The sequence below is a fragment of the Canis lupus genome, chromosome 5, assembly GCF_011100685.1.
Source record: "Canis lupus familiaris isolate Mischka breed German Shepherd chromosome 5, alternate assembly UU_Cfam_GSD_1.0, whole genome shotgun sequence".
Lineage (NCBI taxonomy): Eukaryota > Metazoa > Chordata > Mammalia > Carnivora > Canidae > Canis > Canis lupus.
In genome coordinates, this window is record NC_049226.1 from 40,793,250 (window position 1) to 40,813,593 (window position 20,344).

Below are 20,344 nucleotides of genomic sequence, written 5' to 3' on the forward strand. Positions count from 1 at the left end.
CGCCAAACCGCTGAGCCACTCAGGGATCCTTTTAAGATTTTTAAATTTATTTATTCATGAGAGACACAGAGAGAGAGAGGCAGAGATACAGGTGGAGAGAGAAGCAGGCTTCATGCAGGGAGCCCGATGTGGGCCTTGATCCCAGGACCCCAGGATCAAGTCCTGGGCCGTAGGCATGTGCCAAACTGCTGAGCCATCCCGGCGTACCTGCCCAGGGCTAAAATTAACAAGAAATGTGTAAAAAGCTATCAAGGAAAATGATTTTAAAAAATGCTTGAACTAAAGCTAACATTTCCTTTTATTTTTCAAAGATGTTATTTATTTGACAGAGAGCACAAAGCAGGGGGAACAGCATGCAGTGTGTGAGAGAGAAGCAGACTCCCCACTGAGCAGGAAGCCTGATGCGGGGCTTGGTCCCAGGACCCTGGGATCATGACCTGAGCTGAAGGCAGACGCTTAAACTGACTAAGCCACCCAGGTGCCCCCAGAAACTTAACATTTCCAAAATGTTCATCAGATATTTGAACATAAACTATGAAGAGTGTCACTAATGCACCCAATTCATGAAAACACAAACAGCCTCCAGGTCTTGAACTAACAGGTGGCTGGATGTTAGAGTTGCCTCCCTTTTGACATGAGTGGATTTATTGCCTAGGGACAAAAATCTACAGGTACTGTTTTGAGATTAAACCCAGGAAAGAATTTTTCTGAGGAAGAAAGGAGATGTCTGAAAAATAGAAGCCACCCCATGTACCACTTTGTTTACTTGCACTTCAGGAAAACTGATGCTGAATGGTAATGCCTTAATAAGAGTAATAAATATCTGGGTTAGGTATGTAGTTTATGGAGATAATAAATGCTATAATGCCATAGCTATTATAAACTCTCAACTCTTCTCTGAAATCAGGATAAATCTCTCACAGATATGAAAGATTATAGAGACAGAACTGGTAAGACTTGGCAGCATCATTGGGGCAGAGTTCTTGAGCCTGGATGACTAGATCAGAAAGGGAATCAGGAGGCAGAGATGTTTGCAAGGCCACTGTGAATATGTGGGGCAGCTGAAATACCAGAGTAGGACCTCAGGCATGAAGTCAGGCCCAGAGATTGAGATCCAAGAGCCAAAGACACCAAAGACTGAGGCCCTGAGACTTTTGAGGAAGAGAAGGGAGAATAAGAAAAGCAAAAGAATCATCTCCTAGCCCTTGGTGAAGGCCTACATTCAAAGAGCATAAGATATAAAAAGTGCCAGAGAACACAACAGAAATAAATACTAAAAACATGTAGTGTGAACTCATAAGATAGGGATCATAAGGCAATCTACTGAATGGGAGAAGATATCTGCAAATGATTTATCTGATAAGGGGTTAGTATTCAAAATATATAAAGAAGTTATATAATCGACACCAAAAAAGCCAATCTGATTAAAAAATGGTCAGAGAACCTGAACAGAGATTTTCCCAAGGAAGACATACCGATAGTCAACAGACATGTGAAAAGATTACTAATCACCAGGGAAATGCAAATCAAAACTACAAGATATCACCTCACACCAGTCCGAATGGCTAGTACAAAAAAAAGACAAGAAATAAAAAAGTGTTAGCAAGGATGTGAAGAAAAGGGAACCTCATACACTGTTGCTGAGAATCTGAATTTGTGCAGCCACTTAGGGAAAGAGTATGAAGGTTCCTTAAAAAAGAAAAATAGAACTACCATATGACCTCACAATTCCACTTTTGGGTATTTACCCAAAGAAATGAAAAACATTAATTCAAAGAGCTATATTTATCCCTATGTTTATTACTGAATTATTTTTAATAGCCAAGATATGGAATATCTTGTCCATCAATAGGTGGATGGATAAAGAAAATACACACACACACACGCGCGCACACACACACACACACACACACACTGGAATATTATTCAGCCATTAAGAGAATGAAATCTGGCCATTTTCAATAGCATGGATAGAGCTAGAGAGTATAATGCTAAGCAAGATATAAAGTCAGCCAAAGAAAGGCAAATATCATATGATCTAATTCATATGTAGAACTTAAGAAACAAAACAAATGAGCATAGGAAAGATAGACAAACTAAGAAACACTTAACTACAGAGAATAAACTGATTATCAGAGGGGAGGTGAGTTGGGGAAAAGGAGGAAATAGGTGATGGGGATTAAAGAATACACTTATCATGATGAAAAAAAAAATATTTAGGGACACCTGAGTGGCTCATCGGTTGAGCGTCTACCTTAGGCTCAGGGCATGATCCCAGAGTTCCGGGATCAAGTCCTACATTGGGCTCCCTGCATGGAGCCGGTTTCTCCCTCCGTCCATGTCTTTGCCTCTCTCTCTCTCTCTCTCTCTCTCTCTCTCTCTCTGTGTCTCCCATGAATAAATGAATAAAATCTTTTTTAAAAAATTAGAAAAAGTAAAATTATTTTTATTTACATATGACATGATCCTATATATACAGAATCTTAAAAATCCACACACAAAAAAATACAACAGCTAATAAATTCAGTAAACTTACAAGATCAACACACAAAAATCAATTGTGTTTTAATATACCATCAAGGGACAATATGAAAAGGAAATTAAAAATTCTATTCACAATAGTTCCAAAAGAATAAAATATCTAGGAATAAATTTAACCAAGGAAGTAAGGAACACTAAGAACTACAAAACACTGCTGTAAGAAATAAAAGGCCTAAATAAATGGATAGACATCCTGTATTCATGGACTGGAAGACTTGGTATTATTAAGATGGCAATATTCTCTCCAAAGCAGCCTACAGGTTCAATGCAGATAAAATTTCTAATGGCTTTTTTTTTTTTTTTTGCAAAAATGGAAAACCTGACCCTCAAATTCATGTGGAATTCCAAGGATCCCCAAATAGCCAAAACAAAATTTAAAAAGAACAAAGTTGGAAGGCTTACACTTCCTGATTTCCAAACTTACTACACAGCTACAGTAATCAAAACAGAGTGGTACTGGTATAAGCCAGACAGAGAGACTAATGGAGTAGAATAGAGAATCCAGAAATAAACTCATCCATCTGTGACCAACTAATTTTCAACAAGCGTGCCAAGATCACTTAGTGGGAAAAGAACAGTTTTTCAATATGGTGTTCACTTCACCTAGGTAATTCATCATGTTTCAGGTCTGAGGCTAATCCATTACGGAGGAGGGCAAGTCCATCCACCGACCCATGACAGGTGCTCACAGGACTAAGCTATTCTCTCTTGTAGTACTGAAGCTAATGTAATTACTGCGCAATTAATTAATCCTGGCCTCATCCTGAGGGCACAGATTATGCCTATTTTGTTCGAGACTGTACTTCCAGTGTTTTTGTACAGACAAGGCACTGACTGGGTAGAAAATAATGCCACAGGGACTACTTTTCAGTTAACTGCTTTATATCTCAAGCAGTTTATCTTAATATGACAAATGATATTTGAGGTTGATCATTGAAGAATCAAAAACATACCTATTATCCCAAGTTTAGCAGCAAACATCAGAGATACTCCAATGGGAAAACCAAAAACATAATAACCAATGGCATTCAAGATAGCACCAATCTTTTGTTTTCCTGTACCTCGTAGGACTCCCCCACAGGTGCCCTAAAGAGAGAAATACCAAAACCAACACTGCAATAATTTACCTGTCATCACATCAAGTTTGGAATACTACATTAACACATCACAAGTTTTAGATATGGTCAAACAGTTCAATCTCAAAACAGGAATTGCACATTATGTAAGAGATAAAGAAAAATATTTTCCTTCTAAGGTGATGTTAACAACAATACACTATAGCAACTTCATTAGAAACCCCTCAGGTAACATTATTTAAACCTCTATTTTAAAAATACTTTGTGGGGTGCCTGGGTGGCTCAGTCAGTTAAATGTCTGATTCTTGATTTTAGCTTGGGTTATGATCTCAGGATCGTGAGATTAAGCCCTGCAATGGGTTCTGCACTCAGCAAGGAGTCTGATTAAGTTTTTCTCTTCCTCTCCCTCTGCCTCTCTTCTGCTAAAATAAATCCTAATTTTTTTTTTTGTAAAAGCATATGTTAAAAAAAGAGATTCACTGATGGAAATCTCTGCAGAAACTAGTCTGATGATCTCATGGCTGAAAAAAGTACTAATGGGATCAAGGGTTTCAAAAATGCCCAGAACCTGAGTGGTGATAATCATCTTCTTCTCTTCCACATTATTTTTAACAAAGCCAGTGTTCAATAGGTACCACATCTTCAGAGTGACATTAACAAATAGAGAAATTCCTTGGGGGAAAAAGCAACATGGCAAATGTACCTAGAAATCATGCCATGAAGGCTAATTGCTGAAATTGGGACTAAGCCTCAAGGCATCAATTCCAGGGTACAGAAGAGTCTTCAAATACCTTTAAATCTATAGAAAATCATCAGCCTAGGGAAAGACTTTTTAGTGGTCAGAGTTAACTCCAAGGTGGCCTGGCCTGCCTTGGACAGCACAGCAGAGATCACCGGGATCACTTGGCTAGAATGTCACACAGGGCATTCAGGCCCCAGATAAAGAAGAGGCGGCTAGATAACTCTGGTTTCTTCCACCTTGAGATGCAGTACTCTAGAGCAATCTATATTTCCCACAAATGGCTAAGAATGCTCGAAGCAAGAGCATTGATGAAATCATAGACTTTTAATTCAAAAGTTAGAAACACAAAGCAAATTTTGCCATGAATATTAGACAGAGTAAAATCGTAAAATCACCCCAAATACTCACTGCAAGTGCATCAAATAGATGAAAGGGAGCAAAAATAGGCATCACTTGGCTCACAAGGTAAATAATATCTCTGTTGGAGGAAAAGAAAGCAGTCAGTGACTCAAAAATCACATGTGAGTGGAGTACTAATTAACTATTGTTCTGACAAACTTAACAAATTGATCAGGTAATTCAGTGAAACCCGACTTTTCTATTGGACAAAATGAGTACACAATAAAGCTTCACTAATTTAACTTTTATTTTTTTAAGATTTTATTTATTTATTCATGGGAGACACAGAGAGAGAGGCAGAGACACACATAGGCAGAGGGAGAAGCAGGCTCCATGCAGGGAGTCCGATGTGGGACTCGATCCCGGGATTCCAGGATCACACCCTGAGCCAAAGGCAGATGCTCAACCACTGAGCAACCCAGGCATCCCTAAATTTTATTAGTTAGAATTTAGGGTAAAAGGTATGTGGTCTAAGCTGCTATTATAGAGGATTGTTCTTTTTTTTTTTTTTTTTTTTGCATGAGCGCAAGTGGGGGGTAGGGGCAGAGGGAGAAGGAGACATGCAGACTCCCCATTCAGCGGGGAGCCTGACGTGGGGTTCAATTCTAGGACCCTGAGATCATGACCTGAGCCAAAATCAGGAGTCAGATACTTAACCAACTGAGCCGCCCAGGCATCCCAAGGATAACTCTTAAAGTTTTGTGTATGAGTATAAAAATGTGCAGGTTGGAAAAAAAGAAGGTTTCAGCCTATATAGGGTAATCTTTCTCTGTGAATAGGAGTCTTCCTCAAAAATGGAGCTGAAAGTCGGCGTTCATATCGGAAGCATATGCCTCCTCATGAATCCTCTAAACTCTGATTATGGTGGAAGATCTGCCTGAGGGGAAACTACAGTAGGGGTACTGGGATTTTGGAGAGACACAGCAGAGCTAGGGGTGACTAAAGTCCTGCACAATGGAGCCAATGTGGTCATAATATGTAAAATAGGCTATCATACTGTCCCCAAAGGAAGCCTTCTGCATCCCTACAATTCACCCTAAAGGGGAAGACTGCTGGTCAACAGATACCACCAATACAGCCTGCAGGCAGCCATCTCACAGAGGAGTGACATCCTTGAACTTATTCATAGGACCATAAAGTGACCTACCGTGTACATTATCTCTAAACAAAATGACAATATGGTCTTTATTCAAATAAAGGCATTAACCCAGTGTTTAACAGACACTGAAGAAAATCAACAGAAAAAAAAAAAAAAAAAGGAAAGACCAAAATGAGCGTGCAGAAAAGCCAACACAAACAGCTGACATTTCTGTAGCAAATACAGCATGCAAGGAAAAAATAGCAAATGGGAAAAAATGAAATGAAACATACAAACACTAAACTAAAACATCCTATTTAAGGACTAGATAATGAAATAGGACAAAATAGTAAATTTTAATTTGAAAGACAAAGCTGAGGAAACATGCCAAAACAGAGACAGAAAGTGAGAGAAAAGAGACAAACAAATTAACCCATTAAGTCTACCATTTATATAAATTTCCTAGAGCTAAAGAAAAATCCAGTGCTTCAGACTGGAAGTCTATAAAGTGCCATACTGAATAAAAGAAAAAAGATTCACTTTTACCTAAGCACATCCAAGGACAAAAAGAATATCTGAAAGATTTCCAGAAAAAAATTCTCCTTCAAAAGAATAAGTGTCAAATTAGCATGAAAAGTCTATACCCAGGTGACATCATGGAAGATGGTGGAATAAGAAGCTCCAAGGATCAATCCTTTTACCCAAACAATTTTTGAACTGTTAAGAAATGTCAAAAGCAACCATTTCAGAACTCTGGAGTCTAGCTGAAAGCTTGCAGCAATTGTGCATGATGAGGAAAGAGGCTAGTAAGTATAGATGAATTTTGGTGTTCTGCATAGTAGCTACTACCATTTCCCATCCCCTGGTCTCATGACAGGCAGCTACAGGGATGGCTGCCTGCATTCCTGATGTGGCTTACTGCGGCATGCTGGACAATAAAGATCTTTTCCTCCAAAAACCAGAGTTGTATGTTTTGCTCTCTTTGGCAGTTCACTAAGGAACTGGCACAGAGGCCGGCCACTGTCCTCAACCCCTTTGGGCCGAAGTGCCTTCCAATGCAGTGCTTGTCACAGACAGAACTTTTAAAAAATAGTCTTTTCTTATTGGATCAATACATTTACAGATGCCTGGGTGGCTCAGTGGTTGAGCATCTGCTTTCAGCTCAGGGTGTGATCCCAGGGTCCTGGGATTGAGTCCCACATCAGGCTCCCTGCAGGGAGCCTGCTTCTCCTTCTGCCTGTGTGTCTGCTTCTCTGCATATGTCTCTCATGAATAAATAAAATCTTTTTAAAATTTTATTTTAAAGACATTTAAGGAAATCTGCTAGGCTACTGGCTGAATGATAATAGACACCATACACAACAAGGAACACAGTCTTTGCAAAAAAAAAAAAAAGTGGTTTGGAAAACCACAAATGGACAACTGCAGAACAGCAATGAGAACAAGCAAAACAGCAATGGACAAGGAAGAAGGAGAACATGATTTCCAGTTATCTCATTACAATATTCAAAATGTAATTTCAACAGCAACAACAACAAAATCACAAGCATACAAAGAAAGAGGAAAGAATGGCCCATTCACAGGTGAAAGATAAATTGTCAGAAACTAGCAAATATTGTCAGAATCAATTTTTTCAGAACTCTTAACCAAAGACTTGCAGTGACCTGGGGAATGCTTCTTCAAGAAAATCTGCTGAGTCTTGGTAATAATTGGGAGCTCTGTGGTGTTCTCACTGACCTTAGTACTATCCCCTGCTCCCAGATCAGCAGTAACCTTGAAAAATAACAGCCCAGGGGCACCTGGGTGGCCTAGTCAGTTAAGCATCTGCCTTCAGCTCAGGTCATGATCCTAGGGTTCGAGGATCGAGCCTTGCATTGGGCTCCCTGCTCACAGGGAGTCTGCTTCTCCCTCTGTCCCGCCCCTCTCCCAACCCCGCACCCGATGCTACTATTCTCTCTCTTGCTCACTCACTCTCAAATAAATAAAACCTTTTGAAAAAAAGAAAAATAACAGCCTATATTTTCAAGATTGGAGGAGGAAGTGTCAGCTGAACTTTTTCAAACTTCATTCTCAAAGAATAATTATTTTGTAGATAGATCAATTATCTGGTTGTTCCTCAGAAGAACAGGTTTTTCATTTCATTTGACTCACACTTGCCCAGTGTTAACATTGATCTCTGAGAGATGTTTGTCAAAAATATTTATGGGGAAATGGTTTAGCTGCTGCTGTCTGAAGAAAAAAGATAAGAGTTGGCATAGACAATGGACAAACTAACAAGTCTGGTTAGGAAAATCTGGGTGATGCGATAGAAACAGCAGCTCTGAAAACTCTGACATATTCCTGGGAATCTAGAAGGCCATATGCACACATATGTCTGTGCACATGCTCAAGAAAGACCAGAGAAGGCCCTAATCTCTCACCTCTGGCTGAACTTGAGGCTCTGCACAAGCAGGAAATGAGGGGTTAAGGCCAAATTGTATCGGCCTGAGTGTTGAAGATATGCCCTGACACATGCACAGAGAGCCCCCCCCCAGCCAAGAGTGGGAGATGTCTGGGATGCAAGTATCCAAGGAAATCTTTGTCCAATAATTAGCTGATCACTAAACTAATGCAAGAGACTTTAGTGGCCACATTTGACCAAACAAACAAAACAGATCTTACTAAACTAATTCATAAAAGTCACTCAGCGACAACAACAACAAAAAACCTTGGGGAGGCAGAATTCTGGTTTCCAGAACTGCCATATTATAATATAAAAAATGTCCAGTTTCAAAAAAAATTAATAAAGAAATAAGAAAGTATGGCAGATATATGGGGGGTGGGGGGAAGGGGACGCAATTACTAAAACTTATCTTTGAAGAAGCCCAGACTTTGGACTCACAAAAAAACCCTTAAATCAGCTATTTTAAATATGTTCAAAGAGTTTTTTTTTAAACTGTATGTAAAGAACTAAAGGAAAATACAAGAATGATGTCTCATCAAATAGATAATATCAATGAAGAGAAAGATATTATAAGAGAAACATAAACTGTGGAGTTGAAAAGTACAAAAACTAAAATAAATAATTCAGTAGAGAGTCTCCACCTGGCAGAAGGAAGAATGAGTGAACCTGAAGATAGGATAATTGAGATTATTCCATATGAGAAATAGAAAGAAAAGTAAATGAAGAGAAATGAACAGAGGTGCAGAGACCTGTTGGCACACCAAGTACACACACACACACCGGTTGTCCCAGGAGGTGAGGAGACAGAAAGAGGCAGAAATAAAAGGTTTTAAAAAAAGAATGGCTACAAACTTTGATGAAATACGTGAATCTACATATCCAAGACACTCAAAAGACACCAAGCTGGATAAACTCAAGGGAAAGGCAAGGTCATTTGCTGAGAGTGATGGCCAAAGATAGTCGGGAGGGATCAGTGGTTTGAGGAGAGCAGAGAAGGTCTAATATGGATTATAGAGATGGACAATGAGATGACCAAAGAGATGGAGGATAGGCAGTGCTGAGGGTATATTTGGGGTTGGTAGTCCTAAATTTCTAGGCAACCAATGTGTCCTAGAAATGGATCATGGCTTTTCCAAAATGATCAGTTATTAGCACAGAAAATGTGCAATTGGATTCCTCCAGGGTGGGGGGATCTGCCATACAGGAGGGCGAAAGGAATTTAGGTTACTAGCAAGAGTTACTAAAATAACGCACTATGGCATCTAAGTTATAGATGTAGAGAAGGAATGGCAGGGATGTCATGACAGACTGAGAATAAATGCAAAGTCAGAGGTGTCAACATATTAGAGGGCCCATGTGGTTGAAGAATCTTTTTAAGCACACACGTTTGAGAATCTTTAAAAGCATGTTTGAAGGACTGGAGTTGTGGCCAACTGCAGGACTGGAGATGAACAGTTCTATGTGATGACAAAAAGCAAAGAATGACCATGGGACAGTGCACCTGAAGCAGGGAGAGAGAGTTCCTGGGGTGAGGACTAGGGCACTGGAGTGAGGGACTGGGACAATGGATGGCTCATCCATGCAGATGCTAAGTTTACCCAGGATGCTGGTAGGACTTGGGGATAAAGAGGAAGACTACAATGAAGATGCCAGAGCTTTAGATCAAAGAGGAGAAAATGGAAATATAAAAGTATATATCACGTGTACAGATGCCAGCAGCTGAAAAAGATAGGAAATACTGTCACTAACAGAACTGAGAAGCAAAAATGTCAGAATGTGCCAAAAAATATTAAAGATCAATAGGTACAAATGTAGGATGCTGCACGTGGACACAAGAAGACACCCACATGGAGGAAGGGTGGGGATGCAGCCATCAAAAATTATATTTCTCTAGCAGTCTGTCAGGAAGAATGAGCTAGAATGGAAATAGCTCGGCTCTAAATGGTGGTGACCAAGAGTACTATCTTCAGGTGTGTGTGAATTCAAGAGGGTGGAACTCAAAATAATATTCCACAAGGAATTACATGTATCTATCATGGAGAAGACTCTGCAGAGCATGAGAGCCACCTTCAGAGAGCTGTAAGGCTGTAACTCAGAAATGGACTTTCTCAGAAACATAGAATTGAAAGAAGTGGGTGAAAGTTAGTGGTGGGGAAGGGGAGGTTTTAACTCAAAATAAGGGTGTCTCAAGACCCAAAGCTGCCTCAGGAGACAGCAAGTTCCCTGTTGCTGAGGCCATAAAAATGTAAGCTGGACCACTTGGCACAGATGTATTGGAGGAATCCCAATGTCAGAAGGGTGATTACACCAAATAGCCCTTTAGATGCATTTAATCCCAAAATTTGCTAAATTTGGAAAGTTTTTTTGCCATTATGCCTCCTAGTATTTTTTTTTTTCACTCCCGATTCTCTCTCCTCTACATTGGGAACCCTTAATTACATTTAGGTCAGTTATGGCTTGCTGATGCTCCATTCCTCTTTTTCTAGTCTTTCTTTCCTCTCCACATTTCATTTAGGATATGTGCCATTGCTCTGTCTTCAAGTTCACCTATCTCCTACAGTATCCAATCTGCTGTTAATCTCATCCAAAATATTTTCATCTCATTTTTTTCCCCAGATCTATAAATTCAACTTGTTGCTTTAAAAATCTTTGATGGCTTACTTTAACATGCTCATGTTTTCCTCCAACTTCTCCAAAATACAAAACAAGGTTATAAAAACTTTCATTATCCCTGTGCACTAACTATCGTTTATTTCATTTCTGGGTCAATTTCCTTGATTGTCTTCTCATTATGGATTTGTTTCTCACTTCTTTTCATGCCTGGTCACTTTTAATTGTGAGCAGGCATTGTGAGTTTTACTTCCTTGGGTACTACACAGTCTTGTATTATTTTAGACACTCCTGAGGTGTGATGCAGTTAAGTTCTGGAATGCAGTTAAATTTCTTAGAAATGGTTTGATCCTTTCAGATTTGCTTTTATGTTTTGTTAGGAGGCACCAGAGCAGCCTTCATTCTAGGGATGATTTTCCTCCACTGTTGAGGCAAGATGAGAACTCCAATTATGAGAACTCCACTAGCTGCCCCACACCTCACGAGGTTGGTTTGTTCTGGCTGGTGGGAACACAAATTCTTCCCAGCCCTGGTGAGCTTCAGAGATTGTTCTTCCTGCTACTTTCAGGTGATTTTCCCATAGCTTCAATTACTATCCTCATGGAAATAAGTTGAAGATGCAATGGAGACCTTCTCCAAACTCTCTCTGGAAGCTCTCTCCCGCTAGTGCTCTGCTTTGTGGACTCCAGTCACAGGCCTCCCCAAACTTCTAATTCCCTTCCTTCAACCCAAGAGATGAAAGGGCTTTGCCAGGTCCCCATCTGGGCTGTGGCCTGGAAATGCCCTCCTGGTGAGCTGGAGCAATCACAGGGTTTGCTGTTTCCTCTCTCATAGATTACTAATCCATGCTGCCTATTGTCTAGTGTCTGAAAAACATTTGAAAATATAGATTTTTGTCCAATTTTTTAGTTATTTAAAGCAGTAGAGTAAGTCCAGTCCCTATAATTCCATTGGACAATCTCCCCAGTCCTAAGATTTTATAAGAATATGTCGGGGTGCCTGGATGGCTCAGTTGGCTAAGCGTCTGCTCAGGTCCTGGGATCGAGCTCCACCTTGGGCTCCCTGCTCAGCAGAGTCTGCTTGTCCCTCTCCCTCTGCCCTACCCAACTTGTGACTTCTCTGTCAAATAAATAAGTACAATCTTTTAAAAAATATGTTTAAACATTCATCTAAAACCAGTGAGGTCATAGAAAAGAAGAAAAAAAAACAGTGAGGTCATATGAAAATAGAGCATACTTAAAAGTAATAAAACTGAATTTCTTCAGAATAGTAATCTGAGGCAACCAATGCAGATTACTGAAGCTTTTTCATCAGGAGGATCTGGTTTATTCAAAAGGCACTTCATTATATCTAAATAATTACAGAGTTGCAGAAAATGCAATAAAATTCAACATAAGACTGACTTAATGATTAATACCAATTCTGCCCTTTTGATTCAGGCATGCATGGTGTCAGTGTGCTTTGGACTGGGAGATGCCTTTCTGGGGATGAAGATGTTCCACATGTTTTTCTGTGTCTCTTTGAGCAAAACTAGCACTGAGCACAAGAGAAACCCTACTCAGGTTTGATAAATAAAGAAACTGGATATTGGAGGAATAGGGGATGGTTATCAGGGGCTTCCTTCACCCAAATTCATTCAAAGTTGGTACTCTGGTTCTCATTCCTGGCTGCACTATGGATTTTCCTATGCAGGAAAATAGTACTCACCTCATCAAACCATAAAAGTACACTGAATAAAAGAAAGTATAAAACAGAAAACATTTTTTTAAGAAGGTGAGTACATACTTGTCACTGGTAAATATGTAGGCAACGACATCCTTCAAAGCTGCAAGTAAAACGCCCACTACGAGTGCGCAAACACCTGAAATATACAGAAGAAGCAACTGGAAATGAGAATTCTCCAGCGTGTAATAAATCCTAGGACTGGATGCTCATGAGATATTTCTGTCAATGGTGTAAGAAATGTGATAATTTAAAGTGCTTCTTCTTACTGTCTATGAAAAGAACAACGAAGATCAGATGATTCTGATTCCTTTTCCTAAGGCGGATGCCTAGAAAAGATGTCAGTAAGATATCAATACAATCAGAATCTTCTCTAACTGCTCAGATCCCAAAATATTAAAACTGCTAGAGGAGGCAGCGATCCAGGATTGTGGCAAATCAGTCGTCACACAGACTTTGGTCAGAAAATAAGCCTGCAGATGCTAACAATATGAAAAAATTTTCAACAGTACCGAGAGTAACATTAGATCATCGGTACCTAATAACAGAAAATCATAATTAGAAGTTTTCTTTAACTGAGTAAAGTGGAAAGAGCTTCAAGGATATTTAAGCTGAGTACATCTCCATAAGTCAATTCCCTAGAGAAATTGATTATGTGTATTTTAACTCAACACACAGAACTCAGTATGGACACCAGAGAGTGGAACTGCTTTAACTTACCCGCACACAGAAGAACAGTGACGCTAGAGTGCCAAGCCTGCTCAGCATTCCCTGCACCCAGAGCATTACCCACTCGGACACTGGCCGCCACACCAAAGCCCAGGGGCACCTGAGAATGAACAATCACAAATCATAGTAAGTCCGAGGGCCTGAAAGTTAGAATGTTAGTGCCCTCAGGTCCAATCACGTGAGAAGCCTAGAGAGACTGGAATCTGTGTTCTAGAACTGGTTCTATTACATCTGAGCTGCGTGCCCATAATCAAATTGCTCAGTCCCACTAACACCCAATTTCTTCATTGCTACAGAAATACAGTGGCTGCCCTGACCACTCACATATATCAGAGCAGAATTCCTTAATGAAGCGGGACTTGAGGGTAAAGCACCTCCTTTATTGGCTAAACACATACACCATCAAGATTTAATTTAATCTTGCTACATTCTACAAGAGAAGATTTAATATATTATAAATGTATAAATAATTTGTAAAAATTAAATGAACTATGAGAAAAAGCACTTAGAACAAAGCCTGGCACACTGTAGGAACTCAATAAATGTTGATGAAATCTGACTCTGTAACTCCCATCATGTCAAACATCCCATATATTGAATTATGCAGGACACTGAAATATGTCCCTTCAAAATAGCAAAAATCTATTTTTCATCATTCATTACAGAAATCTGAAACTATAAGTTTTCTTGCTTCTTGAATAGACCATTATTCAACCTTCAGGGTCATGTTTTTCACCTCCTTTTATTGTCCTGTAATACAGTGTTGCCCTCAGGATCTATTCAGGTAACATGGATTGTTACTGAATACTCTGGTTTTAGCTGTCATGTCTGCTGACAATTTATATATCAGCTTTAACTTTTCATTCCTACTAAAAACAGCATTCTCCCAACAATCTCTGTTACTATTTTGAGAATCAGCATGAGTTGGTAAAAAAAAATGTATATATACATATATTCAATTAAAAACTTTGAAAAACAATGGACTTGACTATATAAAACATTTTAAGACTTGTCTGCCCAGGGTACGCCTAATTGTCCTCTGGTTCAAGATGAGTGACTGGCTCACATGTTCAACTCTCTTCCCTCCCATATCCCATTAAAATGTCAGTAAAGATGCTTAGCAGAAACATAGTACATTCACAACACTGAGAATAAGAGAGCAGACTGGCTTCTAGAAGAGGGAAAGCACATTTCATAATCCTGGGGTAGAACCACAGGAAGCCACAATCCCAAATACAAACAGGCAGAGGCCAGATCCTGCTAGTTCTTCCCAGTGCAGCCTCAGAAGGCTTGAAACTTCAAGTACATCAGCGAGGCAGTGATGAGCACTACACAGGGAGATTTGGTACCAACAGCACATCCAGACCCCATGGCCTATCTGGATCTCACTCTGAGACTCACAACACTCAGAAAGACTAGGCGAAAATAGAAAAAGCAAAGCAGGAGAGCTCCTTGTATGATGTGAGCACCTCAGAACCAAGCCCTTCTTTTTTTTTAATATTTTATTTATTTATTCATGAAAGACACAGAGGAGAGAGAGAGGCAGAGACATACACAGAGGAAGAAGCAGGCTCCATGCAGGGAGCCCGATGTGGGACTCGATCCCGGGTCTTCAGGATCATGCCCTGGGTCGAAGGCAGGCGCTAAACCACTGATCGCTGAGCCACCCAGGGATCCCCAGAACCAAGCCCTTCTTGTTTTGTCTTGGGGGTGGGTGGGTCATGGGAAGTGGGGTAGAGCAGAGGTTGAGGAGGTCAGGCTGCTTGCTCCTCACCCATAAACCCTAAAATGAAGATCCCACTTGATAGATGCTACCTTTGTACTCAGCTCCCTGCTGGTCCTTCCCATTCAAGGGAAAGGTCTGTCAGAAAAATCTGACAGTTTCCAATTGTTACTGTCAGAAAAATCCCCAAGTAACAACGTCGGAAAAGCCATGCCAGCCATTTATTTTATAAATCAATGTATTCATGCTTTCATAAGTACAAAGGGACTAATAAAGATCACCAGATCTTTGAGGAAAACCAAAGAACACATCCCCTCAAAAGACTAAGATAAATAAAAGACCAACTGAGCTCAGAAGAAACAAAGAGGTGACTCAAAGCATGGAAGAGAACGTCTGATAAGATACTTAAAAGATAATGCAGCATAAAACAAGAACAGGTTCCCATAAAGCAGGGACTATAAGGGAAAAAGAAAGGGTTCTTAGAAAATAAAAACAAAAGTGAAAAGATTTAATAGCAAAAAGACAAAGAGATTCTTTCTAATGGATGGAAAAAAAAAATAAGTTCAATATTGGAGGTCAACCTCCACCTCATAGGAAATTAAAAAGAGAAGAGACTAGAGTGTCTGGGTGGCTCAATTGGTTAAGCGTCTGCCTTTGGCTCAGGGCATGATCCCAGGATGCGGGATCAAGTCCCACATCAGGCTCCCTGCTCAGTGGGAAGTCTGCTTCTCCCTCTGCCCCTCTACCCAGCTTGTGCTCTCTCAAATCAATAAAATCTTTAAAAAGAGAAAGAAAGAGAAAGAGAAAGAGAAAGAGAAAGAGAAAGAGAAAGAGAAAGAGAAAGAGAAAGAGAGATGCCTGGGTGGCTCAGTGGTTGAGTCTCTCCCTTTGGTTCAGGGCATGATCCCTGAACCTGGGATCGAGTTCCACACTGGGCTTCTGCAGGGAGCCTGCTTTTCCCTCTGCCTATGTCTCTGCCTCTCTCTGTCTCTCTCATGAATAAATAAATCTTTAAAAAAGAGAGAGGGAAAAGGTACAGAAAAGGGAGAAAGAATAATATTTTTGAAACTTCATAGAGTTGAAGAAAGGGCATACCAAGCACTAATAATAAGCAGGGTAAGCAAAGTACTACCTTCAGGAGAACATACTTGAGAAACTTCAGAACTACATGGACAAAGAAATAAATGCTACAACCTTCAAAGAGAGAAACCATGTTGTCACAAAGGAATAAGAACCAGATTAAGATCAGACTTCACTTGAGTACCTCAATGCTAGATGACCATACAGTAATGCCTTAAAAATTCTGAGGGAAGATTGTTTTGAACCTACAATTCTATACTCAGCCAAATTACTGAACAAGTGTATGGGGAAATAAAGACTCTTTCAAATGTGTATGGCTCACAGTTTAACCTCCATATAATCTTAGGAAAAAGTTCTTTGACTAAATCATCCAATTTTTTAAGAGGGTGGAAGGAGCAGTGGGAAAGGGAGAGAGAGAATCTTAAGTAGGCTCCACACTCAGTGCGGAGCCCAACGTGGGGTTTGAACTCACAATCCTGAGATAACGACCTCAGCTGAAATCAAGAGTTGGATATTTAACCAACTGAGCTACCCAGGCGCCTCAATAATCCAAATGTTTTTTCAAAGGAATATAATAAAGTAGAAGAAGTGAGATACAAGAAACTGTAGACTTAATTCACGAGGAAAGTAAAAAATTAACTGTGGTGTGACAGCTGTGGGGCACCCCAGGAAAAAGTCTAGGACTCAGAGATTCGAATTAAAGCAGGGAATCGAAGAGCCCTAAGCTCTTCAAGAAGAAAATGGAATTATACTGAATGATCTGGTCAAACACTGCATGACTTTAGTAGAAGGGTGAAGGTATATGCTGCTCTCAATAGGAAATAAATATACTCTATGAAAAAGGCCTCTGGGGCACCTGGGTGGCTCAGTTGGTTAAGGGTCTGGCTTTGGCTTGGGTTATGATCCTGAGGTCCTGGGATCAAGTCCCACGTCAGACTGCCAGCTCTCCCTCTGCCACTCTCCCTGCTCGTGTGTGCACTCTCTCTCTCTCTCAAATAGTCTTTTAAAAAATAAATCTTTGGGATGCCTGGGTGGCTCAACGGTTGAACATATATGTACGCCTTTGGCCCAGGGTGATGCTGGAGACCCGGGATTGAGTCCCACATCTGGCTCCCTACATGGAGTCTGCTTCTCCCTCTGCCTGTGTCTCTGCCTCTGTCTCTCATGAATAAATGAAATCTTTTAAAAAAAAATAAATATTTAACTGGGTGTTAAACTATATGTTGGCAAATCAAACTTCAACAAAAATTAAAAAATAAAAAATAAATCTTTAAATTAATAAAATAATTTTCAAGTATAAAGAGGTCAGACAAATTGATAAGAAAAAGAATCTCACTAGAGCCCAAACTGATAAATGGACAAAGGATATAAACAGGTAATGAAAAGAAAATATAAAGATAGTCAACCTCACTAATTTGAAAAAATTAAAATAATGTATGTTGGATTAACAAAAATTTTCAGAAGGAATACTCATTTCTAACAAAATTTTCTTCATTTGAGATTATGTTCTCAAGGATAAAATTCCACATGTTAGAAGATATTCAGTCCATTTTCAGTGAAGTGATGAAGTGAACAGGGCTATATTCAAGTGCTGATCACACAGAGGCAAATCGGTTTAACTATTTTTTTGAAAAGTCTTTAAAAAATGAAAAATGTGCCCTTTCACAAAGATGGCACTGAAGGCGAAGAAGGAAGCCCCTGCCCCTCCCAAAGCCGAAGCCAAAGCAAAGGCTTTGAAAGCTACCAAAGCGGTGCTGAGGGACTCCTGGGTGGCTCAGTGGTTGAGTGTCTGCCTTTGGCTCAGGGCGTGATCCTGGTCCAGGGATCCAGTCCTGCATCAGGCTTCCTACATGGAGCCTGCTTCTCCCTCTTCCTGTGTCTCTGCTTCTCTCACTGTATCTCTCATGAATCAATAAATAAAAATCTAGGAAGGAAGGAAGGAAGGAAGGAAGGAAGGAAGGAAGGAAGGAAGGAAGGAAGGAAGGAAGGAAGGAAGGAAGGAAGGAAGGAAGGAAGGAAGGAAGGAAGGAAGGAGTGCTGAAAGGTGTGCACAGTCACAAAAAAAAAAAAAAAAAAAAAAAAAGATCCGTATGCCACCTACATTCCAACGACCCAAGACCCTGCGTCTCTGAAGGCAGACCAAATATCCTTAAAAGAGCGCCCCCAGGAGAAACAAGCTTGATTACTAGGCCATCATCAAGGTCCCCCTGACTACTGAGTCAGCCATGAAGAAAACAGAAAACAACACACTTGTGTTCATTATGGATGTCAAGGCCAATAAGCACCAGATCAAACAGGCTGTGAAGAAGCTCTATGACATTGATGTGTCCAAGGTCAACACCTTGATCATGCCTGATGGAGAGAAGAAAGCATATGTTCGACTGGCTCCCGACTATGATGCTTTGGATGTTGCCAACAAAATTAACATCATCTAAACCGAGTTCAGTTGGCTATAAATCTAAATATAAACTTTTTCACCATAAAAAAAAAAGAAAAAGGTTGATGTGATGATGTCTGTTGAAAAAAAGGCAGCATAGCACTGGGGGAAAAATTACCCTTTTATTCCCCCTCAAACTTACTGCTCATAGCCTCCTGTTAACTGGAACCTTACCAATAACTTAAACTGTCGGGATCCCTGGGTGGCGCAGCGGTTTGGCGCCTGCCTTTGGCCCAGGGCGCGATCCTGGAGACCCGGGATCGAATCCCACGTCAGGCTCCCGGTGCATGGAGCCTGCTTCTCCCTCTGCCTGTGTCTCTGCCTCATTCTCTCTCTCTCTCTCTGTGACTATCACAAATAAAAAAAAAAAAAAAACTTAAACTGTCAATTAACACATATTTTATACGTCTTATGTATTATGTACTGCCTTTTTACAATAAAGCTAGGAAAAAAGTCATAAAGAAAATACACTGATAGTACCATTCTATAAAAACTCCACATACAAATGGACCCATGCAGTTCAAACCTGTGTTGTTCATGGGTCGACTGTATTTGGATTTAATTCTACCATTTTATTATGTATGAATTATAATGCTTTCTTTTTTGCTTATTTATCTTCATTACTTTCACTGCCTTATGTTGGATTGATCATGTTTTTTTTTTAAGATTTTATTTATTTATTCATGAGACACACACACACACACAGAGAGAGAGAGAGAGAGAGAGAGAGAGAGAGGCAGAGACACAGGCAGAAGGAGAAGCAGGCTCCATGCAGGGAGCCCGATGTGGGACTCGATCCCGGGACTCCAGGATCAGGCCTGGACTGAAGGTGGTGCTAAACTGCTGAGCCACCCGGGCTGCCCAGATCATGTTTTTTTTTCTTAATTCCCTTTTGTATCCCTGCTACTGGCTTGGAAACACATCCTATTTCCCCTCTCTTGGATAGTCCCCTTAAACTAGTTTGTCAACATGCATAGACTTTAAAACTTTTAACTTAATCAACTATTTCCCACCTTCTTCCTATGTCTAGATTGTTTTAACTAAGAAAATGCTCTCCCAATTTCTTATTACTAGTAAGGATTTTATTTCTACCTAATTTTGCACTGTGCAAATTAGTTGAATTTTTCTTTATAGTCCGTGCTGGTTTCGATACATCCATATTTATCAATTTCTTTGCTTACCATTGTTTTGACACCAATGTTTCTTTCAGTGATACTCTGTGATGTCTCTCAGTGTTTTAATCTGTTCCTTCTCGAGCCCTAGCTTAGTTGGATAAGGACTGACATGGACCTCCAAATATTTTGATTATATCATTTCATGGTCTTCAGGTTTTTATTGCAATTGTTGAAGGATGACTCATCCAACCTTGTTCATTTTCCAAGCTTGTTTTGATTATTTGGGGTCCCTTGCATCTCTGTATGAATTTTAGGATCAGTTTATCCAATCTGCAAGAAAGACCAGTTCACACTTTGAAAGAGATTACACTGAAAGTGTAGATCACCTTTGGTGGTAGTGGTGGGGTGTGTGATGCCAATAGACAATACTGAGTTTTCTAATCCATGAACATGGGAAATCTTTTCATTTACTCAAGTATTCTTTCATTTCTTTCAATAATGTTTTGTAGCTTTCAGTGCACAGGTTTCACCTTTCTTTGGCTGAATTTACTACTGACTATTCTTTTTGATGGCGGGGCTAATGGAACCATTTTCTTAATTCCATTTTCAGATTGCTCATTGCTAGTGTTATGTAAATACAACTGATTTT

At 40.0% G+C, this 20,344-nt stretch overlaps 1 protein-coding gene across 3 annotated transcripts in view; it reads right to left on the reverse strand.

Annotated features, from left to right (window-relative positions):
• Nucleotides 1–20,344, reverse strand: part of ALDH3A2 (aldehyde dehydrogenase 3 family member A2) — a 125,084-nt gene that overhangs the window by 61,804 nt on the left and 42,936 nt on the right. For all 3 annotated transcript variants that reach the window (XM_038537037.1, XM_038537036.1, XM_038537035.1), the window contains exons 11-14: nt 13,332–13,440; nt 12,675–12,750; nt 4,768–4,837; nt 3,495–3,627 (exon numbers count right to left, since the gene is read on the reverse strand). In XM_038537037.1, coding sequence (XP_038392965.1) covers nt 3,495–3,627; nt 4,768–4,837; nt 12,675–12,750; nt 13,332–13,440 — 388 coding nt within the window. The remainder of the gene's footprint in view (nt 1–3,494; nt 3,628–4,767; nt 4,838–12,674; nt 12,751–13,331; nt 13,441–20,344) is intronic.